At 52.1% G+C, this 15,876-nt stretch overlaps 1 protein-coding gene across 1 annotated transcript; it reads right to left on the bottom strand.

Moving 5' to 3' along the window:
• Window positions 1-5,636: 5,636 nt before the first annotated feature.
• Window positions 5,637-6,428, bottom strand: LOC309381806 (GTPase IMAP family member 2-like; the record flags this gene model as incomplete). Its single annotated transcript, XM_081933089.1, has 1 exon — window positions 5,637-6,428. The coding sequence occupies exon 1, from the start codon at window positions 6,393-6,395 to the stop codon at window positions 5,637-5,639; it is 759 nt and encodes a 252-aa protein (XP_081789215.1). The 5' UTR covers window positions 6,396-6,428.
• Between the last annotated feature and the right edge of the window lie 9,448 nt (window positions 6,429-15,876).

The following is a 15,876-nucleotide window of genomic DNA, read 5'->3' as shown; positions in this document are numbered from 1 at the left end:
TGTTTCTCACGGCGTTGATTCCGGTGACTTCTAATCCCAGGGCTTCAAACCAATCAAGCCCCAGGAGGTTCTGCAATGGCGCGCTGGCGATGGTCACGGGCAGCTGGGCTTCGATGTCCTTGAAACGGATGTGGAATGTGCCTTGGCCCACGATGGGGACTTGGTTCCCCTGGTAGTCTCGTAGCAGGACGTCTGGAGCGCGCAGTTGGCTCTTTCTGAGGCTAGGGATAGCCTGTTTCATGGATGCCCATGAAATGATCGTCAGGGTTGATCCTGTGTCAACTTCTAGCTCGCAGGGTGAGCCCTCCAAGAGGACTGTGACTTTCAGCCTTTTGGGCCGCTTAGGGCGGACCTGATGTATCGTGGTGAGATACGTTCGCAACTCATCTCTCTGGGTCAGCTCTATCTCATCGTCAACATCCTGAAAATACTCTCATTGAGCGTCTTGATAGAACGCTCTTTCAGCTCTCTGTGTGTAATCTCTCTGGGGATACGCTCGCTCACTTCCTTGTGAGTAATCTCTCTGGGGATACGCTCGTTCAGCTCTTTGGAAATTTTCTCTCTGGGTAAACACTTGTGGATTTCTCTCTGGGCGCCCTTTTTGATTTCGCCAAGCCCCTGGGTTGGGCTTCTGTTGGCGGTACATGGGTGGCTGCCGTGAGGCAGGGACTCCGCTCCGGCACACTCGTGCGATGTGCCCAAGTTTGTTGCAGTGCGAACAAACAACGTTCCTGAACCTGCAAGTAGACCTGGGGTGATTCCCTCCGCAGCTTGCGCAGGGCGGCAAACAGGATCCGGGTCTCCCCCCAGGCCTCAAGTGACTGCTCTGCATCAGGTGACTGTCCTCGAACTCGGGATTCTCGTAGTCGGGGCTTGTGTCCTCGTAGTGAACTCTGGTTTGTCTCGGTGCTGGCTGGGTTACGCTGGCCCCTCGTTGTATGGTCACCAATGATTTTTCCGCTGATTCTGACGCTCTTGCTTCGTTTAACGCTGATTGTAGGGTTAAATTCGGGTTTGCCAACAGCTTCTTTTGCAAAGAAATGTCTCTTATCCCACAGATGAGCTGCTCTAAGATGTGCTCTTCCAGATCCCTGTATTCGCAGTGGGCTGCTGCTTTTCGTAGGGCTGCAACATATTGATTAATGGATTCTCCCGCCTTCTGAGTCCTCATGTTGAATTCCTTGCGGCAGACATGGCGGGAAGGTTTTGGCGCGTAATGAGTTTGCAGAGTCTGTTGCAACGTCGCCCACGATACTGCTTGTATTGGAGTAGGCGCGGTGAGGTCTCTGGCCGTATTGAAGACTTCCTTTCCGCAGTAGCCGAGGAAGATGTTTTTCTTCCTTGCATCGGTGATCCCCGTGTACTCGTTCGCTTCGAGGAAACACTCGAAACGAATCATGAAAGCTTCCCATTCGTCGTTTGCTGGGTCGAAAGGAGCGGGGGGAGCATGCATCGCCATCTTCTCAGTTTGAATTTGCCGCGCTGCGGTGATCTGAGATGGCTGCCGGAATTACTGCCGAATTCCTGGGCTGGATCAAATCCGGAGATTCTGGAGGTAGCGTTCTTCGTCCTATCTGTCTCTCGATCCCACCTTCGTCGCCAATGTTAAATCTGGGCAACGAGAGACAGACTGCGGACACGAAGTAACTTATCAGCTCATTTATTAGTAGTAGTAGTGATCCAGCTTTCTCTGTAGTCGGAGGGTTCCCCTTTTATAGGGATTGGGCACGCCCCTCGACCAATCAGAAGGATACCTGTTTCCCGCTGTAGGAGTGGACCAGAGGGAAGACTTATCGCGATATATGTTAATATCTAACAGGAACCTTCTCCTTCGGCTGCCCCACCTGCTAGTTAGAGGGCAGAGAAACTAGTTGAGGCTTCCAAGTTCCGCACAGACAAACCGGCCAAGGGACAGAGGTGCCTGCAAGCCCATCGCTCTGCCAAGGTGAGCAAAGCTTTCCTCCCCTTTGCATAGGATACCATCCTGCTGCCCTCCACCCCACCCCCGCCTCTCTCTGCAGCAGCTGGCACCCCAATGTTGCTCTCTTGGGGATTGTCAGGCGGAGGGGGGCGGGCCAAGGACCCCGTTCCAGGGACCAACCAGAGTCCAGGGAGACCCTCAAAAACCAGCATCCTCCTCCCCCACCCCAGCAGAGGCGGCTCGGACCATGCCTGACTCCCCTCCAGTCCTGCCGAGGAGTCCTTCGCTCTGTCTCATTGCCAAATTTCACACGGTCCTGGGACGCCCCGGGAAACGCAGCTCTTCTAACGGGGCCCCTGAATGCCAAGCGCAGGAGGGGCCAGTGGAGCTGCAGGCTGCAAGTGGGGGAAAAGACCCTGGAGACATGGAGGCTGCTTGGAAAGATGGTTTTAAGGGTGGACAGGACCACGTGGCTTGAGTCCTGAACAGAAAAGGTGATCCCATGCTTCAATGTTGGTGGAGAAAAAGAGAAGGGAGGAAGAGAAGCTGAGTCCCCGGTTTTATGCCCTCTCTGGCCTTTGATCTTGAGCTTGTCTTCTGATTGGTTGTCAGACTCCCATGGAGCCATGCAGGGGCAACTCTCTAGGCTGCGCTTTGAATCCAGGTTTGGTTGAGTTCTCAGATGCCATGTGGGGAGTTGGGCAAAGGGCCAATATTATCCTGCCTTAATCCCATCGCCCTGGAGCTGAAGGGGAGAAGAACTCTTTATTATGTAAAGCAGGCATGTCCAAAGTCCGGCCCACGGGCCATTTGTGGCCTGGGGGCGGTTTAATACAGCCCTCTAACAGCCCTCCCTGCTCTGTGTAAATGCGGCCCTCCCACGGCCCTCCCTTCTGATTGAGGGAGGCAAGCAGAAGACTGTCTGCCACAGGAGGGAGGGCGGTGAGAGGGCCGCATCGGAAGCTGTCTGGGGAATTCTGGGGGTTGAAGTTCACAGGACTTAAAGTCACCAAGGTTGAGAAACTCTATCCTACAGCAAAGGTACCTGTCATCCACAGGCCAGCCTAAAAACAGGCAAGGCGACTTGCTTGTAAACTGGTTGGGCCACATTCGTACCAAAGAAAAGGGGGAAACTTCTGTCTCCCTTGGGGGGGGGAGAGAAAGGGTGCCTTTTGAGGAAACGAGAGACCAAGCCTCACGGGTATCGCCGAAGAACGCGCGCCGTAGCCTTCGCAACACAGGCTGCGAAATAGGCAAACTACCAGGCGGCGCAGGCGCAGTACGTGAAGCACGGGGCCAAGGGATACTTGTAGCTTCTCCGCTGGGCTCGGAGAGGTCTGGCAGGTGAAAAGCAAGGAACCTTCCCCCAAGGTGGGTTGGTTTTTTGTTTTTGTTTTTTTTTAAGGAAGGAAGGAGGAAATATTCAGCCACGCATTAACTTCTCTGCCATCACGGGTTTAGATGGCCCATTAAAGCTCACATGAGCCGCTATAAACAAATATCGGAAGGTTTTTAAAGGGTATCAATAAGCGTACGTGTGTGCGTGCTCGCATATTTGCCATGTCTAAACTTTGGGGAAGTTTATTAACATCTTAGCGATGCAGAGAATGAAAGAGAGGTGCGGGTGAGAAGGAATTGAAGGGAGTAACTCAAGTTCCCGGTTTCTTTCCTTGGGGACAACAACAACAAAACTCACATATTTTGCTTCCGTTTTAACAAAATAATGATTCATTGGGAAAATGGGGCAGTATCACCCTTCACATTAGTGCAGGTAAGTTTTTTTTAAATTTATTTAAAATACATTGTGAAAACTCAGCTGTCAGTTGATCTTAATGTTATGAAATGAAAAGTATGCCATTTGCAATTAACTTGGCATAAAATAATTCATTTGCATTTAATTGTAATTGTTCAAAGAATGTTCGGAAAAATGTTCGGCCCTACAGCATGTTCACTTCATCCAATCTGGCCCTCTTTGAAAAAAGTTTGGACACCCCTGATGTAAAGGGACTGGCTTGGCCACTTTAATGGCCCATTGACAAAGTGGGTGGGGGCAGGAAGCTGCAGGGAGCTATTCTCTCTTTATAAAACATGTTTCTCCCTTTTCACATCCAGAGAAATATTCTGCCTTTTCAATATTTCCTAGGTGATAACTTCCTACAACAGAACCCAGCAATAACTTCAGAAAAGGAGCAAGATCCCCTCCCCAAATGACCTGGAATCCCCCCCCCCAACAACACAGGTGCTTCTGTGTCACCCTTGTTGCTAAGTCACCTGCTGTTCTCTCCCCCTCCCTCCTCTGCTTCCAATTGCCTTTGCTAACAAGGAAGACAGGATCCTCAGAGATTCAGAGACTCCGTAAACCCACCAATCGTGGGTGACTTGTAGGTATGGTTACCGTGTCTCTGTGTGGGGGCAAGACAATGGCATCATCCTGATAATCCTATAAGCAGCCACAGTATATTTTACTGAAGAGATTTCTGTGCCGCCCATCTCACGGAGCCGCCTGGCAGTCAAACCATGAAAATACCTTCTAAAACATGATTTTGTTTTTGCAACACGAAGGCTCTCAATACGAACCCTGCATTTGAAATTGAAATAACGTTTGATGACCCTCAATGGGAAGGGGCCACCCACAAGGGTTGGCTGCCTCCCCTCTGGAAGCAGAAGTGACTTCACCCACCCCAGGGGCTATCGGCTTAAGGGGGAAAGACCCCTTTGATACTGGGGCAACTGGGGAAGAGGGAGTGCGCCAAATCCATTCACCACCCCTTAGATGCCCACTCCCCAACTGAGCATCCAGGCCAGTTGATACGGCCAGGTCTTCAAGTTATTTTGGACGGCCAGAAGGGAGGGTGCGGATCCCACCTTGGGGCAGGTTGTTCCATAGGGCAGAAAAGTGTCTCCTTGTGGACCCCGCCAGCTGAAAATCCTTGACTTGCGGGGTCTACAGCATGCCTCTTCGCCTGGCACGAATTGATGTTGTTCGTCATTTAATGACCTCGTAATCCCTTGTGGGGGTGCAGTTGGGGCACCTGAATGGAGCTGAGCATTTACTGGCCAGGTTCCCTTCCTGTCACCAATGCAGAAGTTGCAGCACAGACTGTGAGTTCTAGCCACAAAAGCTTTTATAGCTGATAACCCACAACTTCAATTGGACCTGGAAGCAAACCAACCACCACTGCAGTTTGTGGAACCGCCTTAGCCCCCCTCCCCCAAATGTCCCCCATCTCCCTTCTGCACCAGCTGAAGCTTCTGGATACTCTTCAAGGCTAGCCCCAGGGAGAGCGTGTTGCAGTAGTCCAACGACCAGAGCTTAAGCCGGAAAGGGACACAAGTGGCAGGTGGGCGAAGGCATCTGGCTGCGGGCCATGTCTCCTCTCTCCCTCCCCATTGGACCTGTAAAGATTGGGGACCGCTGGCGTATAGAGCAAAACATTAGAAGGTGGACAAGGATTTTCAAAGATAAGGAGCCAAATCTTCACTGACACCCAGGAAGGGCAAGGCTGACCCCTCCCCCACACACATTCAGCAGTCAAAGGCAAAAGAGAAGTGGAGAGGACACCAGATCTGCAGCTCTGCAATTGTTTATTTCTCAAACAAAGAAAAGGGAATGAAAAATCAGGTTGTTTCTGGATTTGGAAGCAACAGGAAGTTGTCATTTAATCACTACGGAAAAGCCAACGATACACTGCATGAAATATATTTTTTGTACTTCTTATGATGAAAGACAAGAGCAGCGGCAGCAGCAGTGGCAGCGGCAGCGGCAGCGGCAGGGCTTTCGGTTGGGCTTGATGAATATCTGGATGTGCTCATCCCGTAAGATGGGCTCCGAGTACAGCTGGTTGACATAGTATCTCCTTCCATTCGACAAAACGGTTCTCTGCACCATCTCCATCAGCTCCAAGACCTGCCTCTCCTGCTCGTCTCCCACCGCCTTGTTGTTGAACCCGCAGAAGCGGTTGCCGCACTTCCGGATCAGTGCCCGCAGATGCTTGTTGTCGGACTTTCGGACGTACTCCTGCAGGGGGTCCCCACCCAACTCCTCCACGCAGGTGAAGAGGACGATCGTGTGCCTGGCAGACTCGGCCCCAAAGATATCCCAGACACATTTTGCAGCAGTCACGTCTTCCGCGGTGAAGCGTCCTGTCTGGGTTACCAAAATGAGGACATGCGGGCCAGGCCGGGAGAATTCAATGCAAGCCATGACATGACATCGCACACGCTCATCGTAGTCATCAGAATCGAATATGGCTGGCGTGTCGACCACGGAAATGTTTTTGCCCTGCCAGATTCCCTGTCCCCTTTGGCACCTCAGGGTGGTGACCTCTGCCCCCAAGGTGGATTCGAATGCCCTCCGGCCGAGGATGGTGTTGCCCGTGGCGCTCTTCCCACGACCTGACTTTCCGACCAGGATCAGCCGGAATTCCTCCTCTGCGAGATTGGAAGACAAAGTTATAAACAGGAATCGAGACATTTCTTATTTGCCCAGGAAGATAGTCTGAAAACATTACAGAAACACTGACATCCATTGTGACCTTGGAGTGCTGTTGATGAACCCTTCCTCCCTCCCTCTTTCTCTCTTTCTCCTTCCTTCCCTCCCTTCTGTTTATTTTTCCTTCTCCCTTTTTCCTTCATTCCTGCCTGTCTCCCACCCACCCTCCTTTCTTTCCTTCTTCCTTTCTCTTTTCTTTCTGTCCTTCCCTTCCTTCCTTCTCTTTCCTTTCTTCCTGCCTGCCTGCCTCCCTCCCTTTCCTTCTTCTTTCCTTCCCCTTTCTCTCTTTCTCCTTCCTTCCCTCCCTTCTGTTTCTTTTTCCTTCTCCTTTTTTCCTTCATTCCTTCATTCCTGCCTGCCTGCCTCCTACCCACCCTTCTTTCTTTGTCCTTTCTTTCTTCCTTTTTCTTTTCTTTCTTTCTTTCTGTCCTTCCTTTCTTTACTTTTCTTTCTTACTTCATTCCTGCCTGCCTCCCTCCCTTCCTTCTTCCTTCCCCTTTCTCTCTTTCTCCTTCCTTCCTTCCCTTCTCTTTCTTTTTCCTTCTCCTTTTTCCTTCATTCCTGCCTCCCTCCCTCCCGTCTTTCTTCCCTTCCCTTACAATACAATACTATGCAATACAATACCAGAGTTGGAAGGGTCCTTGGAGGTCTTCTAGTCCAACCCCCGCCTAGGCAGGAAACCCTACACTGTTTCAGACAAATGGCTATCCAACATCTTCTTAAAGACTTCCAGTGTTGGGGCATTCACAACTTCTGGAGGCAACTTCTGTTCCACTGATTAATTGTTCTAACTGTCAGGAAGTTTCTCCTCAGTTCTAAGTTGCTTCTCTCCTTGGTTAGTTTCCACCCATTGCTTCTTGTTCTACCCTCAGGTGCTTTGGAGAATAGTTTGACTCCCTCTTCTTTGTGGCAACCCCTGAGATATTGGAAGACTGCTATCACATCTCTCCTAGTCCTTCTTTCTATTGAACTAGACATACCCAGTTCCTGCAACTGTTCTTCATATGTTTCAGCCTCCAGTCCCCTAATCATCTTTGTTGCTCTTCTTTGCACTCTTTCTAGAGTTTCCACATCTTTTTCAAATTGTGGCGACCAAAATTGAATGCTGTATTCCAAGTGTGGCCTTACCAAGGCATTATAAAGTTGTATTAACCCTTCCCGTGATCTTGATTCTATCCCTCTGTTGATGCAGCCTAGAACTGTGTTGGCTTTTTTGGCAGCTGCTGCACACGGCCGGCTCCTATTTAAATGGTTGTCCACTAGGACTCCAAGATCCCTTTCACAGTTACTACTATTGAGCAAGGTACCACCTATACTGTACCTGTGCATTTCGTTTTTCTTGCCTAAATGTAGAACCTTACTCTTTTCACCATTGAATTTCATTTTATTAGATAGTGCCCAATGTTCAAGTTTATCAAGATCCTTCTGTATCTTAAGCCTGTCTTCTGCATTGTTGGCTATTCCTACCAGCTTGGTGTCATCTGCAAATTTGATGAGTTCCCCATTTATTCCCTCATCCAAATCATTGAAGAAGATGTTGAAGAGTACTGGGCCCACTTCCGGTTCCGGCGGCGACGGGCAAGCCTTGCTCGCCCCCTGCATCCCCGGTGGGCTTCCCACTCCTTGGGGGGCACAGGACGCCCCGTAGAGGCGTCCTGCCGGAGGGGTGGCACTGCGGGGGATCCCTGGATCGGCGGCGGCCGGCGGGGGGCCTCCTGCCTTGCTCCAGGCACCGGAGAGCACGATGGGGAGACGCTCCGGCGTCTTCGCTCTGATGCCGATTGGAGAAAAAGAAAATAGAAGGATGCGGCTGCTGTGCGGTGAAGCGTGAACTTCCTCCATTCCTTTTAAAAACTTCAATAACTTTAACAAAAAAGTCAGCTGTTTTAACTTTACTTTCGGCGTGAATCGGAGAGGCGCGGCTGGAGGGAGGGGGATTTCCCCCCTCCCTTGGACAGGCGGCTGGAAACGATTTAGCTCTCAGCCCCAGGGAAAGGAGGAGGAGGGGGAGAGCCAACCAATGATGTCACGCCCCTACTAAGTGAATTTTCGGACTTAAACCTTAAAACAATGATGATCTGGAAACTTTGAACATTGAACTTTGAAAACTTTATTTGTTGCCTTTAAACCCGAAGCTGGCAGGGCAAGATGGCACACTTCCGTTGTCTTTATGAAATGTGAAATCTGACTCCACCTTTAAAACTTCAGGCTTCCGGTCTTTGTCTCTGTGCTACTCAGACAAATCTCTTGTTGATTGCTTTCTTTTGAACTCCCTGGAGTGGAAATTTTGCTCTATTGCCAGGGCCAGTGGAAACAAAAACTCTCTTTGGCCATTTGTTGAAGGTCTGACTTTTTACCCTCTCACCCTTGCTGACAACTTTCCTTCCTCTATTCAAATTACTATCTGACTAAGGCTTACCTTAACGCCCTGCTACAAACTGCTCCTTAGTGCCACCTTGTAACAAACTGCTCCCCAGTTCCCCCTTGAGGCTCCACTTGTAGACCATTCTGGCTAGCCTGCTAGCTCACCAGCCTACCCTTTCCATCCAGGGTAAGGATAACCACCATCTACATATCCCTTTTGTGGGGGAACCCTGGCTCACGAACAAACTTGTGATTTTAACCACAGCACTGAAAATGAGCTCGCCCCTATGACAGCCTATGTACTCTATATATTCCAGGTCAGACCTACTACTACTGCGAGAGTCCCCCCTCTCGCAGGTATGGCCCTCAGACCTTTCAAGGTCCCACCTTGATGATGGGTTTGTTAACCCAGAGAGGTGGAAGAAGTGGAAGTTAAGGGGGTTTTTAATTAATCATTTTTTAACAGTTTTAAGGGGTTCCAGGGTAGGGGGGAAGGGGATTCAGGCCAGGAGGGAAAGTAGAGCCAGGCAAACAGGTGTGGTCGGGAGGGGAGGGAGCGGAGTGGGGGAGGAGAGTGATAATAGCATTCCAGTACAGGGCTCTGTTATACCAACGGTCGTGGGGAGGGGTGGGTGCGAGGAGAGACTAAGAACCTGCAGTCGGTTGGGAGACCGTGGTTGTTGGTTACACCCGGTCGCTTGTACCAACCCCCGCACGCTAGGTGGCCAGGATCTACAGAGCCAGGGCCTTAGGCTGATGTTATGCAATGCGAGGTCCGCTGTTAACAAGGCCCCCCTCATTAATGACCTGATTTTGGAGGGGGAGCCGGACCTCGCAGGAATAACAGAGACCTGGTTGGGCCACGAGGGAGGTGTACCCCTCGTGGACATGTGCCCACCAGGTTATCGAGCATTCCACCAGCCACAGGCCCAGGGTAGGGGCGGCGGGGTAGCGGTAATTATCCGGGAAGACCTGGAGCCGAGAGAGTTCACTGTGCCACAGACATCTGGGTGTGAATCCCTTGTCGTGAGATGGGGCCCAGGGAGACAGTTGGGCCTGCTGATTGTATACCTGGCTCCTCGCTATACATTAGCGGCCCTGCCTGAGCTCCTCGAGCTGATCGCAACGATGGCAGTTGAGACCCCCAAACTTTTGGTCATGGGGGATTTCAACTTGCCATCGGTGGGAGAAGCATCTGAGGTGGTTCAGGAGTTCATGGCTTCCATGACAGCCATGGACCTGACTCAGTTAATTCAGGGTCCCACGCACGAGGGAGGCCACACACTGGATCTTGTTTTTGTCTCTGACCAGTGGACGAGTGATCTGGGAATAGGGGACATAGCTATTACTCCCCTGTCATGGACAGATCACTCACTTCTCCGACTTGACTTCCCTGGTGCTACCCCCCGCCGCGGGGAGGCAGAACCGGAATGTCCTAGATGGTTCCGCCCCAGGCGCCTGATGGAACTGGAAAGGTTCCAGACGGAGCTTGGGCCACCTCCTGTAGACCTGACCCGCCCCCGGATAGAGGACCTAGTAGCCGCCTGGAATAATGCGGCTGCCGGGGCCTTAGACCGGGTGGCGCCTTTGCGGCCTCTCCTGCGGCAACGAACCACCCTGGCCCCTTGGTTCACCGAGGAGCTAAGGGTGATGAAACGCCACAAGAGACGCCTAGAGAGCCGATGGAGATCCTCCCGTTCCGAACTTGACCGAACACAGGTACGAACCTACTTAAGGACATACCTTGTGGCAATAAGAGCGGCCAAACGTCGACATTGTGCCGCTTTTATTGCGTCCGCAGATAACCGCCCTGCCGCCCTGTTTCGGGTGACCCGCTCTCTTCTTTCGCAGAGACCGCGGGAAGCCCCTTTACAGGGCAGGCAGAGGAATTTGGGAAATATCTGCAGGATAAAGTCGCTCAAATCCGGAGGGAATGGGTCCCACTCAGTGGGCTAGGAGGGATGCCCCAGGCGAGTCTTGAGAGACCATTCTGGGAGGAGTTTGACTCAGTTGCCATCGAGGATTTGGACAGATTATGCGGGCGACTACGAGCCACCACATGTTCATTGGACCCGTGTCCCTCCTGGCTTGTACTGGCATCCTGGGAGGTTACACGAGACTGGCTCTTGGTGCTAGTGAACGCTTCATTGGGCGAGGGGTTCTTACCGGCCGCCTTGAAAGAGGCGGTTGTGAGACCCTTATTCAAGAAGCCTTCCCTGGACCCAACGGAGCTAGCCAATTACCGTCCTGTCTCCAACCTTCCTTTTTTAGCGAAGGTTGTAGAGAGTGTGGTGGCCCAACAGTTCCCACGTCACCTGGAGGAGAATGATTATCTAGATCCGCGCCAGTCCGGCTTCTGACCCGGGCACAGCACAGAGACGGCCTTGGTCGCGTTGGTTGATGATCTCTGAAGAGCCAGGGATAGGGGCTGTTCCTCTATCCTGGTTCTATTAGACCTCTCAGCGGCTTTCGATACCATCGACCATGGTATCCTCCTGCACCGGTTGGAGGGGCTGGGGGTAAGGGGCACCGTTCTATGGTGGTTCTGCTCCTACCTCTCCGACCGGACGCAGCGTGTGTTGGCAGGGGAGCAGAGGTCGTCCCTGAGGCCTCTCACTTGTGGGGTGCCGCAGGGGTCAGTCCTCTCGCCTCTCCTGTTCAACACATATATGAAACCGCTGGGTGAGATCATCCGTGGTTTTGGGGTGGGATACCATCTGTACGCTGATGATACACAGCTGTACATCTCCACCCCGAACCACCCCAACGAGGCCGTTGAAATGATGTCCCGGTGTTTGGAAGCCGTACGGGTCTGGATGGGTGACAACCGACTCAAACTCAAGCCCTCCAAGACGGAGTGGCTGTGGCTTCCGGCCCCCCGGTTCAACCAGCTAATTCCAACACTGGCCATTGGGGGCGAGCAACTGGCCCCCATGGAACAGGCGCGCAATTTGGGCGTCCTCCTGGATGCCCGGCTGTCCATGGATGACCATGTGGCAGCCGTGGCGAGGAGGGCGTTCCACCAGGTTCGCCTGGTGCGCCAATGCGCCCCCTATTGGACCGGGATGCCCTTCGCACAGTCACTCACGCGCTGGTGACGTCCCGCCTAGACTACTGTAATGCTCTCTACATGGGGGTTCCCTTGAGATGCACTCGGAGACTGCAGTTGGTCCAGAACGCGGCCGCGCGGGTGATTATGGGGAGTACGAGATACTCCCATATAACACCTCTCCTGCGCGAGCTGCACTGGCTTCCTGTGGTCTATCGGGTGCGTTTCAAGGTATTGATTACCATCTTCAAAGCGCTCCATGGCACAGGACCTAGCTACATGCGGGATCGCATCCTGCCCCATACATCCCTACGACCAATTCGCTCTCACAGAGAGGGACTTCTCCGGGTGCTGTCCACTAAGCAGTGCCAGAGGGCGGCGCCCAGGAGTAGGGCCTTCTCTGTGATGGGCCCAGCCCTCTGGAATGACCTTCCCCCCGGATATTAGGATTACCACCGACCTCCGCTCCTTCCGTTCAAAACTCAAGACCCACCTTTTTCAACTAGCAGGCCTGGCTCAACCATAGCTCCATTTTATTCCTCCTGGCAATTTTTAAACTTGTAATTTCTATTGGGGTTTTAATTTAACTTATTTTAATATTGCTATGTTATTATAATATTGTATTGTGTTTTATACCTCCTCCGTACAATGTGTAATTTTATAATATGTGTTTTATTTATTGTACGCCGCCCCGAGTCCCTTTGTGGAGAGGGAGCGGCTAACAAATTTAATAAAATAAATAAATAATAAATAAATAAATAATCTCTTCTGCCTGGACCTTCTGTCTCTTGGACTCTCTTAGCTGCCTTGCCTTTCTGACTGACCATTCTCTATACTGACTGAACCTTTTATGGTACAAAGAATGCCACCTAAAAAACCACCTCCTGGAAAGCTTGGCTTTGCTGCCTCTGCCCCGACATCTGCAACCTCCAGTCCTAGTACACAATCAATAATAACAGCTTTGATGCAACCTAAATTCCTGGAGATGAAGTTTCAACAAATGTTTCAGAAACTTTTACAGGGACAAGAGGAAATAAAGAAACAACTGCAGGAGATGAAAGAAGAAATTAAAGAGAACCAGGCCAAAATTAATAAGAACTCACAGAGATTGGATCTTTTGGAGGGTGGGGCGGCTGAGATGAGGGAAGGGATGGAAGGGATGCAGAAGGGAAACAAAGAACTTGACTCCCAGCAGATGAAAATAGAGTTTGAGAGAATGTCTTTTTATCTTAGATTTCAAAATGTAATAGAGACAGATGATGAAAATATAAGGGACATCATGACAAACATTTTGGCTGATTACATCCAGAAAGAGAAGCAACAGATGGAGTGGGAAATAGACCTGGTTTATAGAGTGAACTCAGCTTATGCTAGGATACACAATGTTCCCAGGGAGGTACACGTTAAATTCCTCAGAAAAAGCACAAGAGATGAAATTCTGAGTGCACAAAGGGGGCAAGCCCTGACATACAAGGAGATAATCATTCTGAAACAGATCCCCAAAAAAGTGAGGGAAAAAAGAAAAAATTATTCGCAATTAGCGAATAAATTATACCAAAAGGGGGTGTAGTTTAGATGGTTGATGCCTGAAGGTATGCTAATATTCTGGGAGGAGACAAGAGTTAGAATTAATACACCCATAGAGGCGCAGGCCTTTATGGAAAAAAACAAACTACTCCTAGAAAAACCTGATGATCCTCCACCAGATACACAGGACACGGGAGGGGCCGGAGCCCTGCCGGCGGGGGGAGATGGGGCAACACCGAGAAAGCTCAGATCACAAAAATGAGTAAGAAAATCCACCTGACATAAACTGATCGAAATCATTAACTGAATTTATATGCTGACTATATGTTATGATGTTACTACTTAATAATGAATTATGTGCAAATGTATACTATGAGTATGGAGGGGGGGCGCACCTACCGCACACTGCAGTTGCCAAAATTTGTAACCTTTCCCCTACCTTTTCCCTTTGTAAAATATTAAAAAAACCAATAAAACTTTGTTATTTAAAAAAAAGAGTACTGGGCCCAAAACAGAGCCTTGGGGTACTCCACTGCATACTTCCCTCCATGTAGAGTGCGGTTGGTCCTTCCTTCCTTCCTTCCTTCCTTCCTTCCTTCCTTCCTTCCTTCCTTCCTTCCTTCCTTCCTTCCTTTTCCTTTCTTTCTGCCTGCCTATCTTCCCTCTCTCTTCCTTCCTTCCTTCCTTCCCTCTTTCCTTTTCTTTCCCTCCCCTCCCTTCTCCCCTCCTCCCGGGTTTCCAGGGAAAGATCTGGGAGAACTCCAGGGCTGTTACCTCTGTCGTCCATCCCTCCTTCAAGGCCACTTCAGATCTCCCACTCCTCAAAATCCCTGCGGGGAGAAAACAGAACCCAAAGCTGTATTTTCCTCTTCCTGCTTGAGTCAGGGGCTCCAGAGGAGGGTCTGTCCATCCCAGGAGGGCAGGCTGCGCTCGGAGGACCCCCTCGCTGGATTGGACTCCCTCCTCCAGCAGACCTGCACAGCCAGCCTCCCTTGGTGTCCTCCAAAACCGTTCAGCCTGGCTCCCTTCTGAGGAGCAAGTGTCTCTAGCACCCTTTCACTTAGAGACCCCGGACCCAATTTCCTGACCTCCCGATTTTGGACCACCGCACCCCCCCCCTCCCCTTGTAGAGCAGCACCAGGACGCTCACGGAGGAGCCCGGCGTCGGGCCAAGGGGAGGCCAGGCTCCCGGGACCCCCTGCCTAAGGAGAGACCCTCCCCACCTCCGCAAGCATCGACCCTTCCTGCCCTCCGAGTGAGCAGCTCCCGCTCTGGCAAAGCGGTGGCGCTTCCTTCGCCCTCGGGCTCTGCGGCTCCTGCAGCGCCCGGCGTTTCCCACAGTCCCGAGTCAAGCTGCCCGGGAAGCCACGGGGTGGGGATGGGCGGGGGGGGGGAGTCCAGTTGGCTCCCCCGCCTTGTTTTCAAAAACAGCCCCCGAAAAAGAATGAAATGAAGAACGGAGAGCTTCCCAGGGATCCCGGCGCTCGGTGCCTCCCTTCGGAGCGGCGCTTTCCCGGGCGGGGGTCGCCCAGCGGATCCGCCGGGCTGACGAGCGGCCGTTGCTGTTCAGAGAGCGCCAGGAGCCTTCATGGATTCGGAGACAGAGCAACTCCGAAGGAAGCCCCTTCCCCTCAATGGGGCTGACCTCTTTCCTGAAGCCCCACTGGCCACTTCTGCACTTGGGGCAGGAGTTGGGAGTCCTTTGCCCTTCGGGCGCCGTGTGAAATTGGGCAAGGCTGCCCTCACAACGACAGAGATCGTTGTGGGGGGGGATAATTGCTGGAGGGGGTCAGGCCTGGTCCGAGTCGCCTCTGCTGGGGAGTGGCGACGTTGCTGGGCCCTTGAGGGCTTCCCTGGGCTCTTCTTGAGCCCCGGAAGGGAGTTCTCCTTTCCGATAAGCCCCAACATTGGGGGACCACCTGCCGCAGAGCCGGGGAGGGAGGGGCGTCCTATGCAAAGCTAGGAAGAGTCACGCGGGGGCAGCCCTTTTGGGGTAGGGGAGATGAGTTGCTCACCTCTGCAGGACGATGAGCTTGGAAAGCACCTCTGTCCCTTGGGCCGATCTGTGGGCGGAATTTGAGGCTTCAACCGTTTTCCCCGCCCTCCAACTAGCAGGTGGGGCGGCCCGACCGGGAAGGTTCCCTCCACGGCTTTGCCAGGAATCGGAGGGAGTGTGTGTGTGTGTGTGTGACCTTCCCTCAAAGCGCCGGCTCTTTGCCCTCCCTTCACCTGACAAAAAAGTCATCGGAAGCTCTTAAAAGGAAAGGGGGGGTGAGGGGCGCGGGTGCAATTAGTATCCTCAGCAGAGATTGCTCGCCCAGCATGGAACGGGATGCCAGAAAGAGCCCCCCCCCCAAAAAGGAGCTCCCCCCCGGGAAAGATTACTGCCCGCTCTGCCAGGCTTGGCGCCCGCGTTTCCTTGGGGCTCATGTGGGATGCAAAGATTGGGGAAAGCCTAGCCGGGGGTGGGGAGCGGGAGGGGCTGGCAAAACACATGGGGCGTAGTTCAATCCTAACCCACTC

Source organism: Natrix helvetica, assembly GCF_964273705.1.
Source record: "Natrix helvetica genome assembly, chromosome: Z".
Taxonomy (NCBI): Eukaryota; Metazoa; Chordata; class Lepidosauria; order Squamata; family Natricidae; genus Natrix; species Natrix helvetica.
Note: the sequence above shows the minus strand (reverse complement) of the source record. Positions and strands in the feature narration are given on the sequence as shown.